Source organism: Seriola lalandi, unplaced genomic scaffold (assembly GCF_002814215.2).
Source record: "Seriola lalandi dorsalis isolate HSWRI2012SDOR001 ecotype SW California unplaced genomic scaffold, Sedor1 jcf7180002054347, whole genome shotgun sequence".
NCBI classification, from domain to species: Eukaryota; Metazoa; Chordata; class Actinopteri; order Carangiformes; family Carangidae; genus Seriola; species Seriola lalandi.
Window position 1 is genome coordinate 562,426 of NW_019524900.1, and position 25,808 is coordinate 588,233.

Consider the following 25,808-nt stretch of genomic DNA (forward strand, 5'->3'; position numbering starts at 1 on the left):
GATCGTGTGTCTGTTTGGTCGTGTTTTTCTCTAGAGTGCCGAGTTTTACTGGGATAATGTGGCGTCCCTTCAGCAGCACGGCTTCAGTGTGGATCCCAGCAAAGGCGTTGTGGAGGCGGGCCACAAACGCACCATCACCGTCACCTGGACCCCTCAGAGCGGATACAAGGTGAGGAGGAGATGATTTTAGACAAGTTAGAACTTGAAGTTGTGTCAGTGGGGATTTGATGACTTCATACCTGATTTAAATCCAGTGTTTTAAGAACCTTTTCAGACACGTTTCAGTGTTGTAAAATAATATAAAATAATCACAAAAAAACCTGCTCGTTTACAGTGACATCTATAAATGTCAGTGTCATGTCGCCTATCAGAGTGTAAAATCTCTTTTTTTCAGCCTTTTCCTTCCTGATAAAGATTAAATCCTGGTGAAAACACTGAATTCTGGTCGATTTTCAAATAGAAATAGACACATTTTAAGTCAATAAATATAAATATTGACAACCTTCAATCACCATCTACATTCTAAATCCTGTATTAAGATGTCTGAACTTCACACTGTGTGTGTGCGTGCGTGCGTGTGTGTGTTTCAGCCCTATGAGGTGGTGCAGACATGTGTGCCTCTTACCTTGAAGGGGGATGAGAGGAACGTTTACAGAGTCACCTTGATGGCTTTGGTCTCCACAAACGCTGACTGACCTCTACACAACCTGGACGACAGCCAGTGGGGAAATCTGCTCACATACACACACACACACACACAATTCATAAAGACGTGATACACTGTTTATACTGTATATGTAACAAGCAAAATGATATTAAAATAAATAGTGAGACACATATTTCTCAAACAGAGTGAGTCAGATATAGAGGAATATAACGATGACATTTTCAGTGACTATCCATTAAAACAACACAGTTTTGTTACAACAATCCATCTCCCTCCACCTTTGTGTAAAAGTGTCAGTTTTCAGTCATAGACTCGCAGTCATTCGTTCCATTATATAGTCCTGCTTCGGTCTCTGCACCCGCTGAGTTCTGGTTGGTGGTTTTGTATCTTTCCATTTCACATTTCTCATTTTCTTGGCAAATCAGTGGAAGAATCTACGTTACACATCTCTGATCTGCGTCATAGATCCCTTTAGGTTCAGCTCCTAACAAACAAATAACAGTGGATCAAGGCGGACATCCACTTGTAAAAGAAAAGCTGACTTATTAAAAGTGGAACACACCCCCATCAACCACTTCACTCATTTGTAACTTGAGTGAAGTGCTTCAATGCATGAACCTAATTCCACCACCAGGGTGTGTGTGTGTGTGATGCCAAGTGAGCCGCTGGTTAACCGTGTGTCAGCTGATGTGAGCCAGCAGATGTGTAAAGTACATACTGTATAACTGCTGGTACTGTACACATGAAGTGAAAGGAGACAGAGTTCACACTGAGGTCAGACAAGGTGCAGTGAAATGTGATCCAGAATGGGACCAGATTTTAAAGCAGATGAATTATGCTAAAAAAAGTTAAAACAGCGACTGGAACTATCGTGAAATCGTCGCAGGTGCCACAGTAACAGCAAAAGATGAAAACATACCTTTATTCTAAGTGGAAATGAGAATCAAATAAATATAGATTTTTATTGTGTACCAGGCTGAACAATTATCTTTAGCTAACCAAAGCGTTTATAAATTACCACAAATACAAAACATACAACATTACAGCCAGTTTATATACTCTATATATTACATAGTATTCCATATACTATATACAGTACTCTTTACAAAGTACTGAATTTCATCTTTACCCATTAACTGGTAAAGACGCTGAATCTCAGTTTTTAAATACAAAATACTGAATTCTGTACTATTGATTGATATATATATATTTTTTAAACTCAGTAATTAAATCTATCCCTTCTCTTAATATTAAGAAACTGGTCTTATGAAGTATCTTATGATACGAACATCAGTCAAAGAGGGCTGCGTTGAAAACCTCAGAATCAATAAAATAAGGTGTTCCCAGTTTCTGGGTTTTATAAATTTGAAAAGTAAAACACATTTTCATTTCATTTTTTCATTTCATTTTCACAGACCAAAAAACTTTAGATTAACTTCAAACTTCTTGCTATTTATTTTACTGTAACATTTTCTGCAAGTGGAAGAGCAAACACACACTTCCTCAGGTTTGTTTTTCAGTCACAGGTGTGACAGACTGTGGAGCAGCGGTTCTGATGTGACCCACATCTCTATCAGATGAACTCACGACCTGCGCTTCTTCATCAGCTGAACATTGTATGGTGTGCTCCAAATGTGTTTCTTTGAGATGGTTTTGAGGCGATGTTAAGAATTACTAAAAAAAACAGTGGATACTGTTACAACAGTTTCATACAGTTGAATTGTCAGTGTTTAGTTCAGATAGTCTTTTAGCTATTTTAGCCATTTATCCATGAGCTTTCGCAAATTAGTTGAATAATTACTTTTTATTTTAACTACTTGAGCTGTTCATCCATTAAGTGATTATTCCAGCTGTTTATTCGTTACCTTTGGCTGATCATTTTAAATGTTTATCTGGTACTTCTTAGCCAAAGAAGCAGCTTTTCAACTGCTTTCTTGCTGACTAGTTTTCATGACAAGATGTGGCTTTAGGTGGGGGTTGGTACAGCGCAGTCAGCCTATTGTAACTGGTACCTTACCGGGTATTGTGACAACTTTTTTTTCTTCTTTTTATTCTCTATTTTCTATATATTTTCCTCCTAAACACACTTTTTTTCAATACATTTTGATCAAATCATCATCATTTTTTTTTCAGAATTACTCCGTCTCATTTTAATCATTAAATTCTTCCAAAGATGAGAGCTCACTTGATAAACTGTACGTGACCAGGCCCCGTAGTAGATGTGTAACAGCAGATGTCAGTAATGCCTCAAAATGGACCAATGGGCTCTGACCTCTCTGGGAGATACATGCCGTAAGCATTTATCAGAGATTGTAGGAGATTATGCTAAATCAGATTACTGTCCCCCAACCTGCCTATAAAAAGCAAGGTCATTATGAGCTTAGCCTCATGTAATGTCACTGGTTTTATGAAACGTATGAGATCATATTAGGCAATATTTGTATTGCCATTTTGCCTCTTTTTTTCTAATCTGATTTCTCCTCTTATCTCTCGCTAATACCGTGAGATAGTGCTACTTATGGTCCCTGCTTTACTGACGAGCGCTGTGTGAGCGTTTGTGCATCTCTGTCGGCCTATCTGTCTGTGAGCATTGTCACAGTCATTTTTGCACAGTGTACATATTTGTGTTGTATATATTTGTATTTTCTATAACATTTCTTCACATTTTTATTGTAAATATTTTATATATTTTTTTTATATCTATATGTAAGCTATCCGACCTGCTTGTTTTTATCTTTGTTTATATTTCTTTTCTTCTTACTATGTTTATTGTTATGCACCAAAACACCAAAGCAAATTCCTCGTATGTTAAAAACCTGATTCTGATTCTGGTTCTGATTCTGGTTCTGGTTCTGGTGTATGAACAGCCTGTGAATGTGACTTCACTAAACAGTCGCAGGGAAGTGAAGATGCTCAGAACAGTCGTCTTTCTTGCAGGTCACGCCCATGAATTTGAACATTCGAAATGAGACAAAACACCTTTACAGCCATTTTATTTGCAGATTATCATCATCACATAGTAAGTGGTATAAGTCATAAAAAGAATAAACTTGTGTTTACTACAAATAAAAATACAGAAATTATTGCGTTTTAATCTCTGTTTTTTTTTCATAGCGGCTTCAGTTTATATTTAATAACTAAATTGGAGCTTTCTTTGATACAGTTACAGGTACATCAAGGTGTGGACTGCTCTCTTTCCGCTCCCCTCATCAAAAGGCTGAATGCAGACAATAAGCTTTCTCCCCTGGGTGGTCTGAGGCTGTGCTAAAGAAGCTTCACAACACATGTATGCAGACAGGCAGGGGTGTATCCAGGGGCAACTAAATCTCAGCAGCATTAACCTGGGCAGATGAGTCCCGGTGGAAACCCACACCTAGAACACTGTCTGATACACACACACACACACAGGGACAGTGTTTTCAGCTCGTACCGTGTTTATCTACCACTTTTTTTCTTAGTTAAGTAAATAAAAAGCTAAATTAGGTCTAATTTAATCCACCACCACCAATATGAACTACTCCCTTATGTACACCTGAGTTTTGGTGGGATTACACTCTCTCACACACCCCTCCATACACTACCGTACAATTACTATGGGGGATGCTCCTCTTGTAGGTGCACTAATGTGTGGTTACAGAGCTGAGGACAGTTCATACAGGATAGCAGGCCAGCTTCTTCCTACATGTTTGAGGTTAACACAATCATTTTAACCGACATGCTTTTTTCAAGGTGCAATCAGTTATTAAATTTCTGTTTATGTAAAAATGTGAAAGTAAAGAGGTGACAGCAAAACAGATCTGACACAAACACTTCATCCCCAAATGCTGTGCTGCAGTAGACAGAGCAGTGCCCTCTGAGGAGTGTTCTTCATGCTGCCTTCGTCTTCCCCCATCGGACCAGGTCTGTACCCACTCTGTTGTCCCAGAGGACGTCAAAGTGTTCCATGTCTCCAAGTAACGCCTCAACCCGCTGAGCATTAACGCGTCCTCTGAGCACTCTACCTAGACTACTGGAGATAATGATCAAGTCATCTATGTGCTGTAGTGATGGTCCACCCACAAACAGTCAGCCTGAACTAGAGTACTGGGACATCAGTTCATGAACCATAAATTAAGGCAAATGAGACAATCAAAAAAAAAAAAAAATCCATTTATTATATTGATCTAATTTCTGATAGATTAATGACAGTTCAGGAATTACTAATGGATCAGTATAAATGATCCAACATAGATAATCAAATTATCATTGTAGGGGAAAATGTGAGTGTTAGGTTAGGCAATTATTTCTTAAGTTTTAATCTTCAAAGTAAAACTACAAGATCCAGTTTAGTCTCTAAAAAATATATTATATTGAATGTATATGCACTAAAGTTGTGTTTTGGATGCTTGCTGGCAGGGAAGTACATGCACCTCTGTAGTTAAATTTGTAGCGCAGTCTGGTTTGAATTGCAAATGAGACAGCTATTTGCTTGAAGTGGCAGTTGTATTGAAATGAAAGTCAGATTTTCCTGGAGTTCTCAAACGTGTTCGTAGACACACAGTCACTTGAGGCCATATACACAGCCTGTCCAATTCAGTATGATCCCAGGGGCACATTTATTTAGGATTTAAGAATATACAGTGTGTCAAACGAGACAATATTGATAAAACCTAAGTGTGTACAATATTCATTCAAAATTTTAAATGAATAATTCATGGTAAATTTTATTGTGAAAGTAACCCCCAAAAACCTGTGGCACTGTGCAGACCAGTTTCAGAATAACTGGCATAAACATTGCCTGGTGTGTAGACAGGCCGTTGTTCTAACTCACTTTAACATAGAAAATGTTCGTTCTCGGGCCATATTTTTTATTTTAACACTATAAATGAACAAAGTTGTAGAATTAAAAGCTGTGTTTTGCCAGGTAAATGTTATCTAGGTGCGCTGGTGTTACCAAAGATGGCAGTATTTCCTGATCTGTTGGAGTGGTCGCCGACCCTTCGCCGTGCGTTGTGACGCTGCCGTAACGTGGGGTTTCCCAGACCTGAGTGCAGGGTTACCGCGCCCATCTCTGCTGTTTGATGGCTGGAGGAAGAAGCGACTGAGATCCTGGCGTGAAGGAAGAAAAAAAGAGGGACGACGACGGTGGGAGAACAAGAAGGGATTTTTGCTTTGAGTTGGAGTTTGCGTTGAAACGGAAGAACACTCAAACGGGACTCTGACACGTCTATCTGGGTGAACGCCGCCTTGTCTCTGCGCCTCTGTGCCGGTGTGTCTCCCCCCTCGGCGGGTCAAAAACTGGGTTCGGGGAGTGCCGCTCCTCGGTAGCTAAACTAGCTAAATCTGAGCGCCTGGGCGGAGAGAGGAGAGACAAGATTTTGCCGTTTCCAGTCAATGTGATATAAACAACGGATACCCTCGACTGAAAGCGGGTAAGGATATGTATTGATATTTGAAATTGCGCTTCAGGAAATGCATTAAGTGTCTGTGCAGTTGGCTAGCCTGTCGAGCAGGGAGGATGAACGAAAGGGGTTAACTGGGTTGAGTAGCTCCTCCGTTAGAGTTAGCTGCTGTTAGCCTGCTGCTAGCTAGTCGTTGCTGCCAAGAGAGTGGGTGTGGGCCACTGTTGGAGAAACTTAACGCACTGCGTTAACCCAGGTGTCAATTAACTAGAACAATATTGAACTGATTTCATACCCAATATGTCTATCCGGCAACCAGGTAGTTAATGGGCACTGCTAGTGTTAAATAGCAGGTTAGTTGGTGACAGCTCGGTAGGTTAGCCAGCACCCCTCTCCAACGTCCGGGTATCTTTCTCCCTCTCTCAAGAAATAAGCTGTCTAGGTTAAACTGTATCGGCTGTGATTTAGTAGCCCATTTACCCCAGCAATATTTCAATACGGGATTCAACCAAGACGTAATATTTATCCCAGTTATTACCAACATTTTGGATGTGTAGGTTGGCTCACATTTTTTCACATCTTTGCTCTGTAGATGGCAAATGATTACCAGGTAAGCTAATTGGTCGTACATTTGCCACTCTCAGTTTATTGTTGACAAACCCTGGACGAGCTGTTTAAGATGATTACACGGTTGCAACTTCTTGCACTTGCATAACTCAAACAAACATGAAGAGAGCTTGGATTTACTTCCACTCGTATTGAAAATTTGTAGCATCATGCAATTGTCAAGGAAGGGAGTCTAAAAATGGCTACTTCACCAACAGAATCACCACCACCCCCACTATTCTGTAGCCAGTCCATACAAGTTAGCCAGCAGTGGCCACAGCCTACGTTTCCAGCCTGGTATGGCTGATCTGGGTGTGTATATCCCGAACATGGCAGCCAGAACAATTTGCCTGTAGTGAATATCAACGGTGTTGTTGTTGATTGCCGCTTTTATGTAAAACTCATGCATTGAAGCGTTAATATTTGCCTTGCTAAAATTATTTACGTAATGCCGAATATCTCAGCTGTGGGTACTTATTTGACAGGCCCTGTTTAAACGGGCTAGTTGAACTCTCCGCGTTTAATTCAGCGAATCGAAACCAAGCCATCACGGATTATAGCCACTGTATGTCACAGCTAATGTTATATGTTCACATTCCCACGTTTAGTCTGCAGTCAGCCATCCAGCCGTCCACTGATTGTGCTGAGAAGGAAATGGCTTATTCGTTATCGCAGCTCATCCCGAGAATACTCAAAGCATAAAAAAAATGAATTTGCATTTATCGCCAAGCCTTGACTCTTGATCGCATGGGGGGAAAATGACAATAAGCGCCGCTGTGGACCGGTTAGTGGCAATAGCCATTTTAGTTTCCCGAGTGCCAAACCGGCGTCAGTTTGCGAGCTACACAGTTCGGCCTTAATTTGAACTTCTTCTTTTAATGATGTGAAAACGAGATAGTCTAATTGGATTTTAACAATCTGTTTATCTCGATCACGGGTCTGTTGCAGGGCAAGTTGTTAGCAGCTACAGTAACCATGCCCCACCGGGCCGCGCTGCTCTGTAGTATTTCAAGCTCTGGCCCGGAAAACGGGCACGTTTTTTTTCTTTCTTTAATCTCCGATGTAGCATCAAATCCTGGTCAACACACCGACGTAAGGTGTAAGAATAGAAGAGAGGAGATCGGAGATTTTTATTTAGTGGCAAACATTTCGAAAGATGGTTTAGCAACGAGCCAGACGTGCTGTCGCAGGAAGCCGAGCTGAGCGCCTCCTCCAGCACCGAGGCAAGATATATGTAGCCTACCGCTTTGACGAAGTTATTGACCAGCAGTGTTGAGATTTTTTTGCATCTAAAGAATTCATTTCTGAAAATAGCCGATTTCTATTCGTTTCGGGAAATTTTCATCGTTTCTTAAAAGAGGTATTTACTGGTTCACAAAGATGAATTCATTTCGCCAGTGTGCCCCCTCCCTCCGCCTCCTCGAATGAATGGGTTCCTGTATTCAGGGCCCAAGCAGCTGCAATGAACAAGATGGCGTTCAAAGCCTTTTTCATCACCGCTTTTTCTCAGACTGAGAGAGACAGCTGCCGAGCATCGGATGGGTTCAGGCTTGGCAGGAAAGATTTCTTTGATTTTCCCCCTATAGTAAAAATGTACAGAATGTATTTGTATTAAAAACGTTTTAAAGCTGATGGGATTCCTGCTCAGATTAATCTAATATGTGCACCTTAGATACAGGACAACATGGTGGGGAAGGGATGTTGTACATCTTGACTATGAACCTGAATACCAGGGAATATGGCAACTATGATAAATATTTGTGTGATTTATATTAAATAAACATTTGAATGAAATGTTTTTGATATTAAGTTTGATGTTTCATTTGAAGCATCTGTAACCACACCTTAGGAAAATGGGACATATTTTTCTTAATTCTGACTGGAAATCACAGTTAAATGTTACTGCAAAAATGTCTATAAATTAAAAATAAAATCTAAACAGACGTTTTGTTCAGGTTTTAGATCCAGTGTTTTTTCCACTTTTTCACATTTTTTTACTTTAGTCAAAACTCATCATTTGAAGAACTTTATTTGGAAACTTAACCTTTTCTGTATGATGTTATATGTCACTGAAATTGAGTTTGCTGATTATTTCTCTGTGAATGAACTGGTCCAGCACTTTAGTCTTTTAGTCTAACTGCTTCACCTTTTTATCCACTGCAGATAAAATATACATAGCATCGGATTGAGCATGTTTAAAGTTTGTTTCAGTAATAGTTTTGGTTTGAGAACAACCTGTAAGCACATCCAGCAGCATCCAATTATCAAACTTATCATAGAACATCGTTCCATTTAATGTTAGCTAGATTGTGTGTTCTGGATGTTACCCACACTGACACCTAGAATGTATTTGGCACTGTGTTCAGTGGCCCTGGTGGACAGTGATGGCATAATGTGCGGGCATTTCTGAAAAACTGTTGATGCCTCTGTGATGATACAAGTGGTGGATGACAAGCTTGTCTGACTGCCTTCATAGCAGTAATGTGTGTCTGAAGGACATTTGTCCCTGGGTTTGTACACAGCAGAGCTTGTCAGTAGGATGAGTGTCACCACCATATAATGACCATGTGTTTAAAACCTGTAGTCATTAGTCTTTCGCGCTGGGAGTGTGTGGGGTGGGGGGGCTTTTGTTTTTAAATAAGGATTTTCATCCCGCTCATGTATTTTTTTTAATCTGCAAATGCAGGATATGAATGGGATTAAATTCTTAGTCTGTGGATTTCACTCTTTGGGATTATATGGCTTTGGTCAGTGATAGTGCTGATTTTTATTCACCTCTGGTATGATCCTGTTTTTAACTGTTTGTCCACTAAGCATCTTTAAAAAGCAGAAAAGTACTGAGCGGCTTTACGAACAAACACCTGAAAAAACATCGGCATCTTGAGTACCCAGCTCTATGTTACTGCGATACATTTTATAGATATTGAGACCATGTACTATCTTGTACAGTGAACTATACACAATTAACATAGTAAGGTAAGTGTAGTAATAGCTGCCTTAACATGTTTCTACTCATTTAACAGTGGCAATGCTTGGTCATTTCTAATGTGGCGGCAGAGGTGTTTCAAATAAACATGGCTGCACTGAGTTCACATTAGCCGTAGCAACTGACAGTTGTAGAGAGGTCAATTGTAGCTCGTCCAAACCAAGGCGCCTAAAGTAACTCATGTAACCTTAGCAGAAATATATTAAACAGAAATGAAGAACAATCTTAAAGCTTGTCAGTGTGAATCTGTAAATCCCACAGTCTGAAACATTTACATATACAAAGCTCATATCTTGTGTCAGTTACATTTGTTAGTTGAAATACCCCATTTTCGACTGCAATATCAGCACCATGTCTTTTGTCATTTTATAAAAGCGAGCGTGTTGGATGTGTCTATAAACATTGGAAAAAGCAGTGTGGCTTCAGGTGGTAAACTATCCTGTCTTTAGGGTTAGGGCCAGTTTTTCTAGTATAGTTAACAATATATTTCATCAGTCTGTTTTGTATTGGCCTCCAAGTACCATATTCCCATTTAGGATGATCTTACCAACAGTGTGGCCAAAGTACCACCACACAATTGACGCCTTGCTACCTAGTTTATCGAGAATTGCTCTTTACGTTTAAGATTTTCATTTTAGGTGATGACGTTTGAGGTTTCCTCAGACGTAGCACTCTTGTCTTTCTGCCCAACTTTTATCACCCAAACAACAACATTTAGCGAACTCAACCAGCCCCGCTGCAATTGAGGGAAGTGGCCTGTCGATTCCTGAAAGACCGCCATAGGATTGGTTAGAAATAACTTCCTCTGTTTGATTTGATCGATGTTCATACATTGTCTAGCAATGTAACTTTTCAACAGTATATTTTCTTATTGAGGAACTGTTTCTACTGTGTCCAGTGGTTTTATTGTTTGTATAACCTATTAGAAACACTAGACAAAAAATATTGAATGAAAAAACAACTGTCATTATTGTTCAACCCAAGTCGGGTCATATTACATCTTTGGAAATCCAACATGCAGACACATTTGCAAGTCACTCATGTGTCTGATACCACAGGAAGGCATGAAGAGGCACTGGTGTTCAGGTGTAACTTCAGATGTGTGACCATATCACGATGTAGACAACATAGGATGCACTGTACACATTGTAATGTTTTGCATATGCGCATAGTTAGTAAATGATAACAGTACTGAGATATGCTCTTTTTGTAAGTAAATATTAACCAAAAAATGTGCATATTCCTGAATATTTACGAGGATGTTGTTCCATAAGTATTTTTTTTTTATCTTTGCCTTCTTTCTTTTTCCTGCTGTGCCAAAAAATACCAAACTATGACCCCACAGCTGTAATACATATTGAACCCTGAATTTTACATGGAGTTAAACATGCATTGTCTTCCCAATGAGCTCTAATAAAATAGCCTTTTGCAGTTTTCTTTTGTAACTTTGATGATGCAAGTCAGCTTTGTACCCTCCTGTGCTGTGATTTGCAGAAAGTGGCATTGATGAGCCCAGTGCCTCTTTTAACTCTAAATTTGACCATATCCAAGCATTCAGAGGTGGAAGCACATCTTTATCATTTTAAAACGAAAAAGAACTGACATTTTTGAGAGGCAGAGTAGAGAACGTGTTCTGAAGGGAAAGCGGTCGCATGTCGTTCCACTGTGGTTAAGTGTCTGAACACTCAGTTTTCTGTAAAACATCTATTTTCCTGGTTCCTTATTACATAATTTTAGTGCTGGAAAAAACACCCAAGACAGCATGTCTACTAATACATGAGCCTTGGCTTATCCATTGTTCTCTGCTCTTGAAGGCAGAGCTCTCTTCGTCCACAATGGTATCGTCATCAACAAGCTTATTCTTGTGTTTTAATTTAAATGGACCATTAGTGGTGGCCTCTACATTATGGTTTCCATTACTTTACTCTTGGGTCTGGCGCGATGTGGTTAAGCAATCTAAATCCCTTTTCCTCTTCACTCTCCAAGCTTCCTACAGAACACAGCTGAAAGAGATTCATCAGGATTTGTGTTGCGCATCCATAGGCAAATGTAGGGCTACAGATTGTCTGTCGGTACAGTTGTATTTTGAACAATACTTTAAGCTGTCGAAGGAGTTTGTCAAAAGATCTGCTACCAGATTAATACCTGTATCCAGTAATAATGATAATCAGTTGAGCTGTATTAGTTATATCCACACACCATCAAATGTGTTATTTTTAACCCAGAGTGCCAGAGGAAGGTGTAGGGCTTCAGGCTACTGTTTTCAAAATCAAATTTGGCATTTACTCATATGTCTTCAAGTATGGCAGTTGGTGCAAACGCCAGTACTCTAACAACAACAAGAGGTCTTTCCCTCTACACCCGAACAATTTGGAGTTTGCATGCCGCAGTAAAAGACTGATGATGATGCTGGTAATAACTCCAACAGTGGGGTTAAATAAAACTATTGTACAAACAGATTCAAATGGGACTAAAGGGAAATTGTCAGAATACATATTTAGCATACAGCCGGCCACCCTGCTGTTTAACAGTTCCCACAACATGCCCAGTCCATATCAAACTGTTTGATATTTCCAATTCTTTGACAGTGGAATAAAAAAAGGCAACACAGGCTTTGACTGCACTGAAAGTTACATCTAAATAATACTGGAGGAAGAAAATCGTAGCATGTTCCCATCACAGGAAGTTTTCCAGGATCCATGAAACCTTTTTTTTTTTTTTTTAACTTAACCTGCGTCCTATCTGGAGGAGCCTGGGTCTAAATTTAGTATCTGAGCCATCGTTTTGTCTAACAAAAAGTCCCTGCACCAGAGGTAGTACATCCTAATGGCCCTAATGTTGTATTGAGTGATGGTGATGGTCAAACACAAAACCCAAAGCTGCTACAACTTGTGTACAGCATTCATTTACATAGTAAGCAAGTACTGGGTGCCAGCAGTATTTAGTATCATTATTAGGATGAGGAATGGACATTTCTTGCCATGTTTATTAGCATTAAAAACAAAGTTATACATCAAATTTTTAAGTAATCTACAATTGGATTAAAAAAAAAAGTGAGTGAACGGTGAATTTATGAAGTTCCAAAATTACTTTGTAATCTATTTTATTGCGTGAGAAATGTATTTTAGACATTATATAGTGGCATATTCTGTATTTCACTACTTGGCCATGAATATATGACTACTGCAGGTCCTTTCAGTTATTCTCCTTTAATTAATCTGTACTGTGAAAGTTTTGACCAAAGGCCTGAGACGATGGCGGCGACTGAGACCCAAAATATTTGTATTGTTAGTGGTGAAAACAGGACATATCCTACATTTTGAATGTCATATACTACCAGCATTTCTGTCAAGTAATGCTGCCCTCCTGCTGTGCGAGCCCACCAATAATCACATCATACACACAAATAATTTCTAGCACAGACCACATGTGACCAGGTTTAGCTGTGATTTCTCCCTCTCTGCAGGTCAAACGCCTGTATCTGTATGAGTCAATGCAAACCTCCTTTACAACAGTCCTCCTGTCCAGGGTTGAAGAAAGGTGTGGCACAGGTTGCCATGTAGTAACCTAAATCACTGTAACGATCAAATAAATGGGTATTATTTTAATGATATATACATTAGTCAATAAATAACAGATTCCCCAAAAAGAGAGAAACAGAAAATGGGCACTTATCAGCAAGCAAGAGAAAACAGATGCACTGCATATATGGTCAAGAGGACAGAAGTGAAACCGAAAACTAACTTTTATTTGGTAATTCTGTAAGTCTATGGAACCAGTTGACAGAATGGTGTCTCAGCCAACAACCAGAGATTAACCTGTGACTGCTGTGACACATGACACCTCCAAATTTTGGACCATTCCTATCATAAGCAAAGCATTAGAAATATCAAACAATGTCCGAGTCGCAACATTTTGGGAAACACCACACAACGTTTTGACAAGATCCATGCTAAATATGTATTCTGACAATTTCACTTTAGTCCCACTTTTGACCTGTTTTTATACAAGTGTTTTTTTATACAGGAATACACTAAACATTTGTGTTCCTGAATCTCTGTTTTGTTAAGCACGCTAGCTTGTTTGTCTATTTTGTTATGATTTGTTTTTTCTCTCCCTGAGCTATCCCCTGGGTCAACATAACAAAGGAAACTCTGCCTAATGTTTGCAGTGTGTGATTTGTGTGTAGTTTGACTGTAGGTGCTGTTATGTATCCATAGCTTGTCACCACTGGCCAAAAGGTCTCGGCTAATGTTTTGAATAGTCAAAGTAAGTGGCACCGGGGCCGCTTAATGACCCACACACAGGCCTGTCACCACTCAGACGCTGTGTAACCCTGCCGAAAGCCCGTCACAGGCCCTCGCAGTACTTTGCATGCCAACATCTGCTCTGCCTCGTACAGAGACCGCCTCTGTGTCTATTTACATTCTAGCCCTTACATTTGACTGCCACAAGGAAAATGTGACCAAACCTGAAAACCGAGATGACGGGGAAAGACTGGCCAATATTAGTGAGATTTCTTCCTCTTTAAAGCAAGAAAGGCCATAGTCACTTGAGCAAAAGAGTGGGCTAGCTGTCATGTGACTCTTCACACACACTTGCTCTTCTCTTGGAAGCTCGGGGAAAGATGGGGGGAGGGGTATGATTATTAATGCAATCAAAGGAGTGTATTTTATGTTTTAAATAAAGTCATGCTTTTGGCTTTGGGCTAGCCTGACCCCTTTTTTTCTTTTCCTATTTTAATCTAACTCATTCATTTCCCTGTATGAAAAGCTGGTTGTGCAGCTGTCCAAAGCACAAAACATACCTTTGTTAATGTATGTGACTTGTTTTCTTTTGCCAGCCAACACTACTTCAAGGCTGTGGAATCTGTTTTGCTTAAGCCTTTTTCTGGGAGTTGCTTTTTTTTGTTTTTTCCTTGTTGTGGTGGTCACAGAATTGTATTGCACACCAGCTTATAGTGAATCATACTGTCAGATATTTTTTGTTTTCATTTAGTGAGTTTTATTATCCTGTTTTTAATCACTTATTTTACAACAGCAAGTGTCTGCTGTTCCTACCAATGATGCACCCTGTCTAGTAAGAGCACACCGCATCATGGAATGTTTTACTAATCAATCAATTAAACTCTACTGTCACTCCCATTGATGTTATGTCCCCAATCACCAGACATTAACCCACAGCAGGCAGCTGCACAGAGAGAGCACATATAAAATTATACCCAGTTAAAGCGACAGATCTACTTTAGTAATGTTTGTAGGTAGGCCCAAACCTTTTATGTCATAGTGGAGCAGCTGTGTAAAAGGAGTATTTTTTATGTTGAAAACTTTGATTCATTTGTCGATTTTGTGTATGTGCTTGTCTCTGGGTCTCATGGGTAACACCTGCATTGAACCATTTATACTCGCATTATTACATTTACTTCTACAGGCGAGTTAGAGTCACCATGTTACCAAACCATGAGCCCATTAAAAAAAAAATCTATGAAGCAGCAAAATAAGGTTTAATTTGATTCGTTAATCTGTGTACTTTCAGTAACAGAAGGTCAAGGTAACTTAGGGTTGCAACAGTAGTCAGTGTTAATAGTGTTACATGGTGTTCGAGGCACATGCCGATTGCCCACTGGCCCCACTGTCTTTTCTTTTTTCTTTTTTTTTTAGACATAAATTTTTGCCTGTCAGTGGAATTTCCCAAGTTCAACAAATAAAAAAAAATTAATTTCTGAAATACTAGTTATCAATACTTGGTTGGACTACAATTATAAACTGAGTCGCATCACAGAGTAGCGGAGCCTTACCATGTGACGAGAGGACAGTTGACCGACAAGACAATTTGGTGTCAAATTGAAAAGGGAAATTATTTTGGGATTTAAACCAAATGCCAAAAGGGAACCTGATAACATTAATTAGGTAATTGTCATCTGGAGGTAAAACTTCTGATCTATAGACATTGAATCGACGCATCTTTTCTTTTAAAAATGTCTGGTGTAATCAGTAACACCAGTGTTGTCACGAGTTTATTACCCGTTGGGAAAATTTCCACACTGTAGCATCCCTAGTAACTGTGCATTGTGTCATTGAGAGTATGTTGTTTTTCTTACACTTTCAGGTAGTGTGACTCTTGTCCAGGAAATGCAAAGGTTTCACCATACACTTCTTGCCCCTGGCTCCAAGTCCGCTGATGTGGAAAGGTTTTTGTGTCACGCATACAGCTCCAATGTGTCCTGTGAAAATGCTTCTTTTTCTTTTCTTTTTTTTGAAGAATATCTGAATAATGAAACTATCTTTCTGGTACAATTCCACTACATAAAACTATTCAGGGAAAAGGTAAAGATAGCCACTAAAAGTTAGAAAATTGCTGTGCTGTACTGTTTCATTTTTCTGTCAGATGAATTGTGCACATAAACTGAGCAGAATATCACGATCAGAACTGTGTCAGCTTATGCATACTCATTTGTACCCCCAGGATTTTGCCCCACTTTCAGTGGAGCAAAATGGGTTATTGAGCCCGAGGCTGTTCATTTTCACTTCAGCCATTTTTCTTGAGACCCATAATGGTTTGAAATCCACCTACTCCTCAGACATTGGTTTAAAAAAAAAAAATAATAATTCAAACTTTGTCAACCTTTGCTCATTGCCTAATGTATGTCATTAGGAGAAGTGGCCAGTACATGGCACAGTGCTAATCATCACACCGTTGTCAGGGCAACCACTCAGAAACATCTCAAATTGACTTTATATTGACATAGTTGTGTAGACATAAAGAACTACTACCATTCTTCTCTATGCCGCTAGAAGCAAAGCTGGGGTTGGTGGTTGTTCTGACTGTAGCCTCTTTGGTATTGCTGTCACTTAACTATTTTTTTTTTTTACCTCCATCAATGAGGTTATGATTTCACCTGTGTCTGTTGGTTGGTTTGTTTATCAGCAGAATTACACAAAAATACTGAACTGATCTGAGGCAGATCCAGGAATTTTTGTGAGCATTGCGAGACACGGCATTTTTTGACATTTTTATTAATTTCTCAGGAAATAATGTATGGATCTTGATGTAAAAAAAAAAAAAAAAAGAAAGAAAGAAATATACTATATAAATATTTATTACTGAGATCCAGATACCAATCCGGATCTGGTGGAAGAAAATGTTTGGCCTTGGTAGAGTTATGCTCTTCTGAGTGTCAGAGCGGGTGGTGTTTGTATTCACTGTCAAACAGTCCACCATGTTAGTGCTGTCACACATTCGCTTGTATTTTTGTGGCTGTTGTAGTAAAGACTGTTGGACAAAACAAGAAATCAAAACAGTGAGGGCAGGTTTTCACTGTTTTCTGATACTTTACGGACTAAATTATTCCTTGAGAAATTATTCAGCATATTAGTTTGAGAAATTTAACATGTAACATGAAGTGAAAAAAAAATGTATAAACATTTTTATACGCAGCCGATTACAGTACATTTCACAATATATTCTTTCATACTGAAGCTATCCAGGGAAGGAGAGTAAGGCTTCACCTTCTCTTCTACAGTGCTGCAGTTGCCTTGTGTTCGGTAGGAAAATGCCAGAGAGAGAGGATGTATGTGTTGGAAAGAATGACAAGAAGGCTTTTAAGAAATGTCCAGGAGCAATCCCCTTCTGTCTTCTCTTACTGCATCACCAGCCCCCTTGTTCCTGCCTTCTTTGTGACCTGGTTGTGTTTCAGCTACATTTACCATGCATCACTTCCCCACAGCACTTAGATGGACCCTCACCCACAAACCACACCAAAAAAAGAAGAAAAAAAAACCACTTGCGCTTACAGTATCTTTTGGCCTGTGTTTTGCACAAAATTTGATATTTAAACACAGAAAAATAAAACTGACATAAAATATATTGTGCTTTTTTTTTCACATCATTCAGCTATACAGTAAATTAGTAAAGCAAGGTGATATTGCAGCATGGTCTGTGCAGGACTTGAACATTGTCTCTCCATCCCCAGCGTGAAATTTACAGATGTGGGAAATAGAAAGGACATCATTAAGCCAACACAAACCATAAAAAATGCTGATACTTATGAGAGTTGGATCAGGGCAGCTTACTGTTATAAACTGCTAGCTGTTATATTTGACATCCACTCTGACTGGACATATTGTTGTCAGTTTGGTAGTAAGAGGTTGTCGTCAGTGGTTGTCAGTAGTGTTAGACTGGAGGTGCAGAGGCACAATGAGAGATTTGCCTAACTCGACTCAAAGTGAGAGAGCACAGGGTTGGGAGAATGCTTGTAAATATTGCAAAGTTTTCTTCCACTGGATGGATGGACGGAGAGAAGAAGAAGCAACGAGGTGGCTTCTCACCAGACAGAGTGCTTTTCTAAAAGCCATCCCAGTTGCATCAAGACCTATAAGTGTAGTCCCATTGTAAGAGTGGAGTAGGGTTTTAACGGCCATTCTGGCATTGACCTTGACCATTTTTAAATAAAAGATGACACACAACACAAAACAGTTTCTTACATGGAGCTTTTCATGGTTTGACAAAGTTGGAATGGGATTCAGTAACCTCATTTTTGTTAGTCACGTTCCTTTTCCCAGAACTGATGATGTGTACATTCACATCATCAGATACGGGATAAGACCCCCCCCACCCCACCCCCAAACTTCCAGGTTTGTATTCATTTCACACACATCTTGTGCTGTAACTACAATGACACGCTTTCTCACACAGCCTGCATTTTCAAACCAATTGCAGTGTTTATCTCTAAGTGAAACAGGGCACATAAAAAGTGATGCAGAGCAGATGGCTTTCAAGAAGCGCGTGTTCATACATTGCAAACACCCAAGTCCATTAGTCTACAGAAATATTAGGTCTTAAAAAAAAAAAAAGAAAGTTATATGTTTGGTCTACTCCCTAGTATGAACTTGGTTAAACTAAATTGTGACACTTAAGTTGACCAGAAACCACAGCTCCAAAGCAAATGTGATGAATATCTAAAGTCATATTTTGTTGATTGTGTCCAACACATTTGACTAGATAATGTTTTAGAAGTACAGAGCACCAAGAACACCATACTAATACTGGGTAGGGCCTCCCTTCACTCTTACAAAAAAAAAAAGTCTAAATTCTTAGTGGATTCCTCAAGATGTTGGAAACATTCCTTTGAGGTTCTGGTCCATGTCAACATGATTGCATCATATCATTTCATCAGATTTGTCAGCTGCACATTCATGCTGCCAATCTCCTGTTTTACCACGTCCCAAAGGTGTTCTGTTGGATTCAGGCCTGGTGACTGGGGAGGCGATTGAACTTCACTGAACTCATTGTCATTGTTCACGACTTTTGCTTTGTGACTTGGTGTAAATCACTGTGCTGGAAGTAACCGTTAGAAGATGGGTAAATTGCCCTGACTTTCAAATGACGATTGGTATTAAAGGCGCCAAAAATTGCCACGAAAAACCGTTCCCTCACAACATTACACCGCAACCGTCAGCCTGGACTGTTGACACAAGGCAGGTCCATAGATTCATGCTGTCGACGACGGATTCTGGCCCAATGTGTCATGTAAAAATGCTTTATTAAAAAAAAAAAAAAAGAAGAAGAATAGCTGAATAATGGAAAACAATAATGAAACTAGATTTCTGTTCTTGGCTGACAGGGGAACCCAATCTGTTCTTCTTCTGCTGCTGTTGTACATCTCTACCGAGCCTTGATCGTGTTTGTTTGTTCTGAGATTTGTTTCTGCTCAACCACAGTGAGGAGTGGTTATCTGGGTTACCATAGCCTTTCTGTCAGCTCCAACCAGTTTGACCATTCTCATTTTACCTCTAATCAACAAGGTGTTTCGGTCCACAGAGCTGCTGCTCGCTGGATGACTTTTGGTTTTCGCGGCACTCTGAGTAAAAACTCTAGAGACCGTTGTGTGTGACGATCGGCAGTTTCAGAAAAACTCAAACCAGCCCGTCTGGTGCCAACAATCGTTCTGATGTTTGATGTGAACATGAGCTCTTGACCTGTATCTGCATGATTTACATGTATTGCCTTGCTGCAACATGATTTGCTGATTGGATTATTGCATAAATTAAGCAGGTGTATAGGTGTTCCTAATAATGTGCTTGGTGAGCGTAATTTCTGCTTATCCACAAATTCAGTAGTCGTCTCTTTGCGCTTTGAATACCACACTTTGAAATTTACATTCATTCGCACAACAAAATCACCTTTACAATAATACACAAGAGCTCTTAGAGGTTTCAGGTTAATAGTGATTACTGTTGTTTACCTTTTGGTTCCCTTTAGTAATGTTCTCCCGGTAACTCATCAAAGTCACCTGTCTCATGGCATCCTCAGTATACTCAGCTTCTTGCATTCAGTCACTCTTGATTATTTGTTTACCAGCATGGTTTAGGCCTAGTGAAAGTCAGACTGACCTAATTTGGTGTGTCACCCTCCTCTCTGTCTCTTCATTTCTATCCCTGCAGTCGTCTCTTAACATAAACCTGCCTGTCAGGATGTCCTGTGTAACTTGTTCCTGTAATGCAGCTGATTGCATTGCCTGGTTCAAAAGCCTGGATGGACACTGGCAAGTGCAATGGTAGTAGCTGAAACCACAGAGCAAGTGTATTTGTAAAGTGTGTGTGCTGTCGCCACATCCGCTGAATGTTTTGACAAAGGGAAGAGAGAAAGACAAGCACAGCTAGGGAAACACCCTTAAAAAGGAAACGCCTGCTTAGAGAGACTCTGCGCTCGTATTAAGGCGGAGGCAGCGTGCTGACACAGATGAGTAGCTGAGACACTGCCACAGCCGGCTACTGACTGACTTGCAACAAAAAAACAAAACAAAAAAAAAGCAGCCCCATCCATATCCTGCTCTACCCCTCATACTGTATGTTTACAGGAGCAGGAAGTCAGCCACAACCTAAATGGCACTCTGAAGCACTAGAATATGTGATCCCACAGAGATTGAGTGAGAAGGAACAATCGGACGGGGGAGACGGGATGCAACACTCATGAAGGCAAGGGTGTGGCAGCTGGTATCCAAGCAGGAGGGCATGAATTATTAAGCCCACCATCTTTACACCACCTTTCAAACACTGACTTGAGCTTAATACTCGACTGTCTGTCTCTCAGCTTAGCAATACAAAAAAAAAAATCGCCATTACTGATTAGACAGGGCTGCTTCAATACTGCTCAAACTCCCAATGTACACTATGTCCCCTGTCCATTTTCTTTTCTTTTTTTTTGAATATATATAAACACGGATGTCCCTGACTGAGTGACTGATTACCCTTGCACTGTTGGCCAGCTGAATACCACCTGACAGTCGTGAAGTTACACCATTGGTTGGCCGGACAAGTGTTGGAGTTTCTCCATTGGCCGTTGCTTTTTCAAAGTAAATCGGCTCCAACAGTTTCTATAAGGGGTTCGTGAGTTAGTTTGTTTACAGCCCGCAGTGTTGCCGACTTTGTGCATTTGACGCTAGATTTACAAACTTTTCAGACGCAAGTTGTAACAAATATAGCAACTTTTTGGACAAATCATAGCTAGTTATCAGTAATGCCCCGCAAGTGAGAGGTTCAGCTCTCTGTGTGACTACCCTGGTAGGTGAGTGGCAGAGCAGCAGCTTTGTTACCCAGACAGAGGCTTTACACCAAAATAAGAAAGATATTCTGTCGCTTCTAACTCTCCCTCCGAGCGATCATTTTGCATATAAATAAAGCCGAAATCACAACTCAGTCTTTCTCTTTAACTTATGCGTTTGGTGATTTTGACAGATGATGTCACGGTTCTAAATCGGGATGTTAGCAGCAGCAGAGCACCGGTTTGACACCAGGCAGAATGTAAATATGACACACTGTCATCGGTTGTTTACAGTGGTCCCAAAAAAATCACTGACCATACGTCATCCAGTCATATACAAGGTTTTCACCTAGTATTATTTATTAGAAGGGATGTTTCAGTCACCTTCTTTATCTTTGACCAATAATATTTACATGCACCCTCACGCTACAATTGAATCTGAAAATATGCACAACTTTTATTACCAGCACACTCGTGTCATTTCAGACTCCTCGTTACAGTTTGTTTGTAGTTCTTTTGTTCACAATGCTGTTGGTTCCAGTGTTTTAATGCAGTAGGATGCGGCATCTTTTTTATCACCTGTATCACTTGATGTACTCAGAGCGAATGAATAAGGGAAAGGAAACTGTTCTGGGCTTGTATAACCAATACCAGTCCATTAAAGATGCAGCCATTTTTAATGGACTGGTACTGGCGTAGTTGAGGTTTCAACTTTGAAAAACAGAGACACAGATGCATTTTCAGATTTAGCCTCTTAATCTGAACATATCCTATAAAGGTCATGGACAGCATTGATGACTTGTTTTCTAGTATTCATGGTATGATAAAATCTCTGAATGTGAAACTAAAAATACACTGCAGCAACTTTGGAGGGGGAAAAAAACATTGTGCTTTCAAGGGGAAATGCTTGTGAAAATCCCCCCACTGACAATTGTGTTTTCATTTGATTTTGTTCACCGGACTCATCGGTGACATCACATAGATAATCATTAAAATGTTGCCACAGTAGTGGGGCAGAATGAAAATGACAAGTAGATCTAACAGTGTAATATAATGACAACACAACCTCGGAGTTGATCAACACATTACACTTTCAACAGAAAATGAACTTTGTACGTTTCGCCAAGGTGGTAATTTATTGCAGGCGCATTATACTGGATGGCATTATGCTGTGAACCTTTTCTGAGCTGACCTCTGTATGATATGTTCAACACTTTGTACTGTGTATGTACGTGTGTTTGTCTGAAGAGAAAAGCTGTATTTTGAGAAGAAGTAAGTGTAGGCCTCCTCTGCTCAGTGTTTAATGCTGGGAAGCTTACTGAGACTTGCTCCCCTTCACCAAGGGGTTAATTAGCAGCTCCCCTCCCAATTGTCCTCTGCTTGTTCACTCTCATTAGTTTAATCTGGCTCTGTCCTCCAGCTTGGCTCTCTTGCCTCTATCCTCTTGTGCACCAGGACATCTCACTACCTACCCCACTCCTTATGTCATCAGGGTGGAGTCAATTCCTCGACCCCAAAAATCTACCGCCAAACCCCACTAGACCATCCTGTGATTTACATCCCTTCACACCTGATGCCTTCATCTTTTGTTTAGCCTTTATTTAATTTTGTTTTTCATTAAGATATCTGAAATTCTTTCAACATTTAAAGGCAAATCATTCAAAAGTTATTGTGTGTCTTATCAGAGGTCCACTTTTGATTTTTCTACCAGTCAGGTTCATAGTGCAGTTTTATTTTCCTTTCCTTAACATTGCACATCTATAGTTTCAGAAATATGAGAAAAAAATTTATATGTAACATGTATAAATCAATTTTAAATATAATAAATGTTACTATGTAAAATGTTTTTTAAATTTTTTTTAAATAAGCTTTCAGCCATCCATGAATTCACTGTTGTTATTTATCAATCCTTTCTTTGAAATAATTTTTTCTATCCACTCACATTTTATCATCATGTGCCCGGCATAAAGAAACAACCACAGAAACCTTTTTCCAATGGAGAAGCTCATTTAGCACGTTTATAAGTCAGTACAGTGTGAAAATGAATGGTACGTGCACGATTATTGCCGTATGGGAAGGAGAAATACCAATGAAGTGCATTTGTGTGTGTGGAGTCGAATTACACTTCCTCTCTCCTTCTCACTGTGTTGTGCTCGAGATGTCGGAGCTGATAGGAGTGGCTGGAAAATGTGAAGTCTGCTTCCCTCCTCCTCTTTCTCCTCCTCCTCCCCCACCACCTCTCTAAAAATAGCTGGCAGAAAGAGAAGGCAGTGAAGTCGAGGCTCTATCTGTTGGGCTGCCAGTGGTTTCAACACTCCCACCACCAGCACAAGGGAAAAAGAATCTTCTGAATCACACCTCTAATACTAATCACCAGTAAAAGAGCGCTGTCTTATTCTTTGTCTTTGTCGGTAGAGATTCTTTTAAATTCCATCAATTTCAAATTGACATGATCTAGGAATTTTTGCCTTTTAGAGGCCAGGTCATTTTGAGCACAGAGGCCCAAGAGTAAAAGATAAAGATTTGTAATTCATTCATACAAAGCAGATGGAAATTGAGACAATTTTAGGAAAGTTTTATTTTAAGGACCAAATGGTGGAATGTTCCTGACAGGCAGCATCGATCACCTGACCTCAGCCAGTGAGCATGTGTTTCAGTTGTTTAAGCCAAAGTGATGACTGAAAGCCCCTAAAACAAGAGAGAAGTGAAGATAGCTGCAGTACAGGCGTGGAGAGATGCCAGGCCTTTGCTCATGTAAATGGATTATAGACTTCTTGCAGTTTTTGCTTTGCAACCAAATATGACTTCATTTAACTTGATATATTAGATTCTGTTTGGTCCACTGAAATTGGCTGGCTGTGTTTGTAAAAGGACCCAATATGGATTTATAAAACCTTAAATTAAAGCTGAAAGCTAGCCTATTAACCATAAAGCCATTGTTTTCACCTCTGACACGTGTGCTGGACTGCAGCATATCAGAAGTGCTGCAGTCCAGCACATGCCAAACATACCACTTGTTTAAATGCCAACAGACTGCATCTTAAATAACATTTTTATAACAGGCAGTTTTCTTTACTGCCAATACAGATTACGATTATTGGTAATCAATGAGACAAAAAAGCTATTTGGAGCCAATATACATTTACAGTAAAAAAAATTATAGTAACACAAGACCTCCTTTAAATGTTTTTAAACACATGTTTTGATAAGAGACTGGAAAACAGAAAATTTCAACATGTTTTAAAGCTAAAGTACAGTGAGTTCCCAGCAGCATTTCTTATACATGGAACTGAAATTTTAAATAGATAAGATAATATATAATTAGTCAGGGAGCTTCCCAAAGGATTCTTTCTGCAAAAATGAATGAATGAAATAAAAGTAAAACCAATGAAACTTCTGTCATCTGTTAAGAATTAATTGTTACCATGGTACAAACGCTAGCTATCTCTAGTTTCATTTGCACTAATGTTAAACAAAAAACATAACCGCATAAATAAACCAAATGAATGTTAGCGTTAGCATTAGCTGCAGCAAAGTGTATGATCTGTGGACTCAAGTGTAGTAGACTAGTGAATGATTTAAAAGCCATTGCTTTCACTTCCACTGAATGAAATCCCTTATTACTTTTGTCCTTTGTTAAATTAGGCTTCCTGAATAATCGCTTACCAATGTCTTGTTTTTCTGCTGCTATGCTATAGCCAAACATAACAAGTACAGGCTTTTTGTAGTGGAGTCAGCCCACTGGTCATCATAGACAGAGGTCTTAACGATTGTAATCTTCATTGCAACTTCACCGATATCTTCATTCTTACTTGTCTCAGTGATGCATCTCTTTCTCTGCTTTCCCACAAATACGGTGGACAGTGTTGATTGGCCATTTTACTCGTGATGTACAACCAGGCCGGCGATTCTGCAGGCGGGACATTGGGGCACACTACAAGCATTAACGCATCAGAGACAGACAGCTGTATCAGAGCCAAAGCAGCACATTTTTATTATTTATTTGATCTGCGGTCACGTGATATTAATACTAGTGAGTAAGGACTAACAGAACCAAATACTTTGTGAATATATATGTTGCCTGAACACTTCATAGTCCATAACAGGCTCTAAAAGATAAACCAGAGGTGTCCTCTGTCTTATTTTCATTTAAAGCTGGGACAACCCGTGCTTGCTTGCAGACAGAATGGATGCTGCTCACATGTTGTAGCAGCCACAAGGCTCGTGTGACCAGTCAGCAATGTTTAGCGCTGCAGACTCCACCCCCATAGTTCCCGGACCATGTTGAGGCTCTCCATAGGGAGCAGGCATGATTTGGGGAGCGGGATCCAGTGGCCCTTCGCAGAGTTGGGCAGATGTTTACAAAGAACACTTGTCAGTTGCGATATCTGACAAAAATGCATGTAAGTCACTGTCATGCTTCACCATCCTTCTGCTGAGGTTACTGATGTCAGCCACATGGAATTTATGACGATCAGTAACATTTTAATAAATATGGTATAAACACAGATTTAGATGAATACACAGAGAATGGAAACAAACTAAAATTGTAGTACAAGGCTTGAGGCAAAGATTCTTCAGCTGTAAGGTCTGTAATAATTGGACACGAGGGATGTTTATTCACTGC

The 25,808-nt window shown here is 39.7% G+C and overlaps 2 protein-coding genes across 2 annotated transcripts in view; both read left to right on the plus strand.

The window, feature by feature from the left end:
• The window catches only part of cfap74 (cilia and flagella associated protein 74), a 49,771-nt gene extending 47,924 nt beyond the window's left edge, over nucleotides 1-1,847 (plus strand). The window contains 2 exon segments of the mRNA XM_087174407.1: nucleotides 35-169; nucleotides 591-1,847. Of these exon segments, the coding sequence (XP_087030533.1) occupies nucleotides 35-169; nucleotides 591-695 (240 nt within the window). The 3' untranslated portion in view covers nucleotides 696-1,847.
• A 3,849-nt stretch (nucleotides 1,848-5,696) lies between these two features.
• gnb1a (guanine nucleotide binding protein (G protein), beta polypeptide 1a) overlaps nucleotides 5,697-25,808 on the plus strand; it is a 35,508-nt gene continuing 15,396 nt past the window's right edge. The window contains exon 1 of the mRNA XM_023407829.2: nucleotides 5,697-6,078. The gene's annotated coding sequence lies outside the window, so the exon portion shown is untranslated. The remainder of the gene's footprint in view (nucleotides 6,079-25,808) is intronic.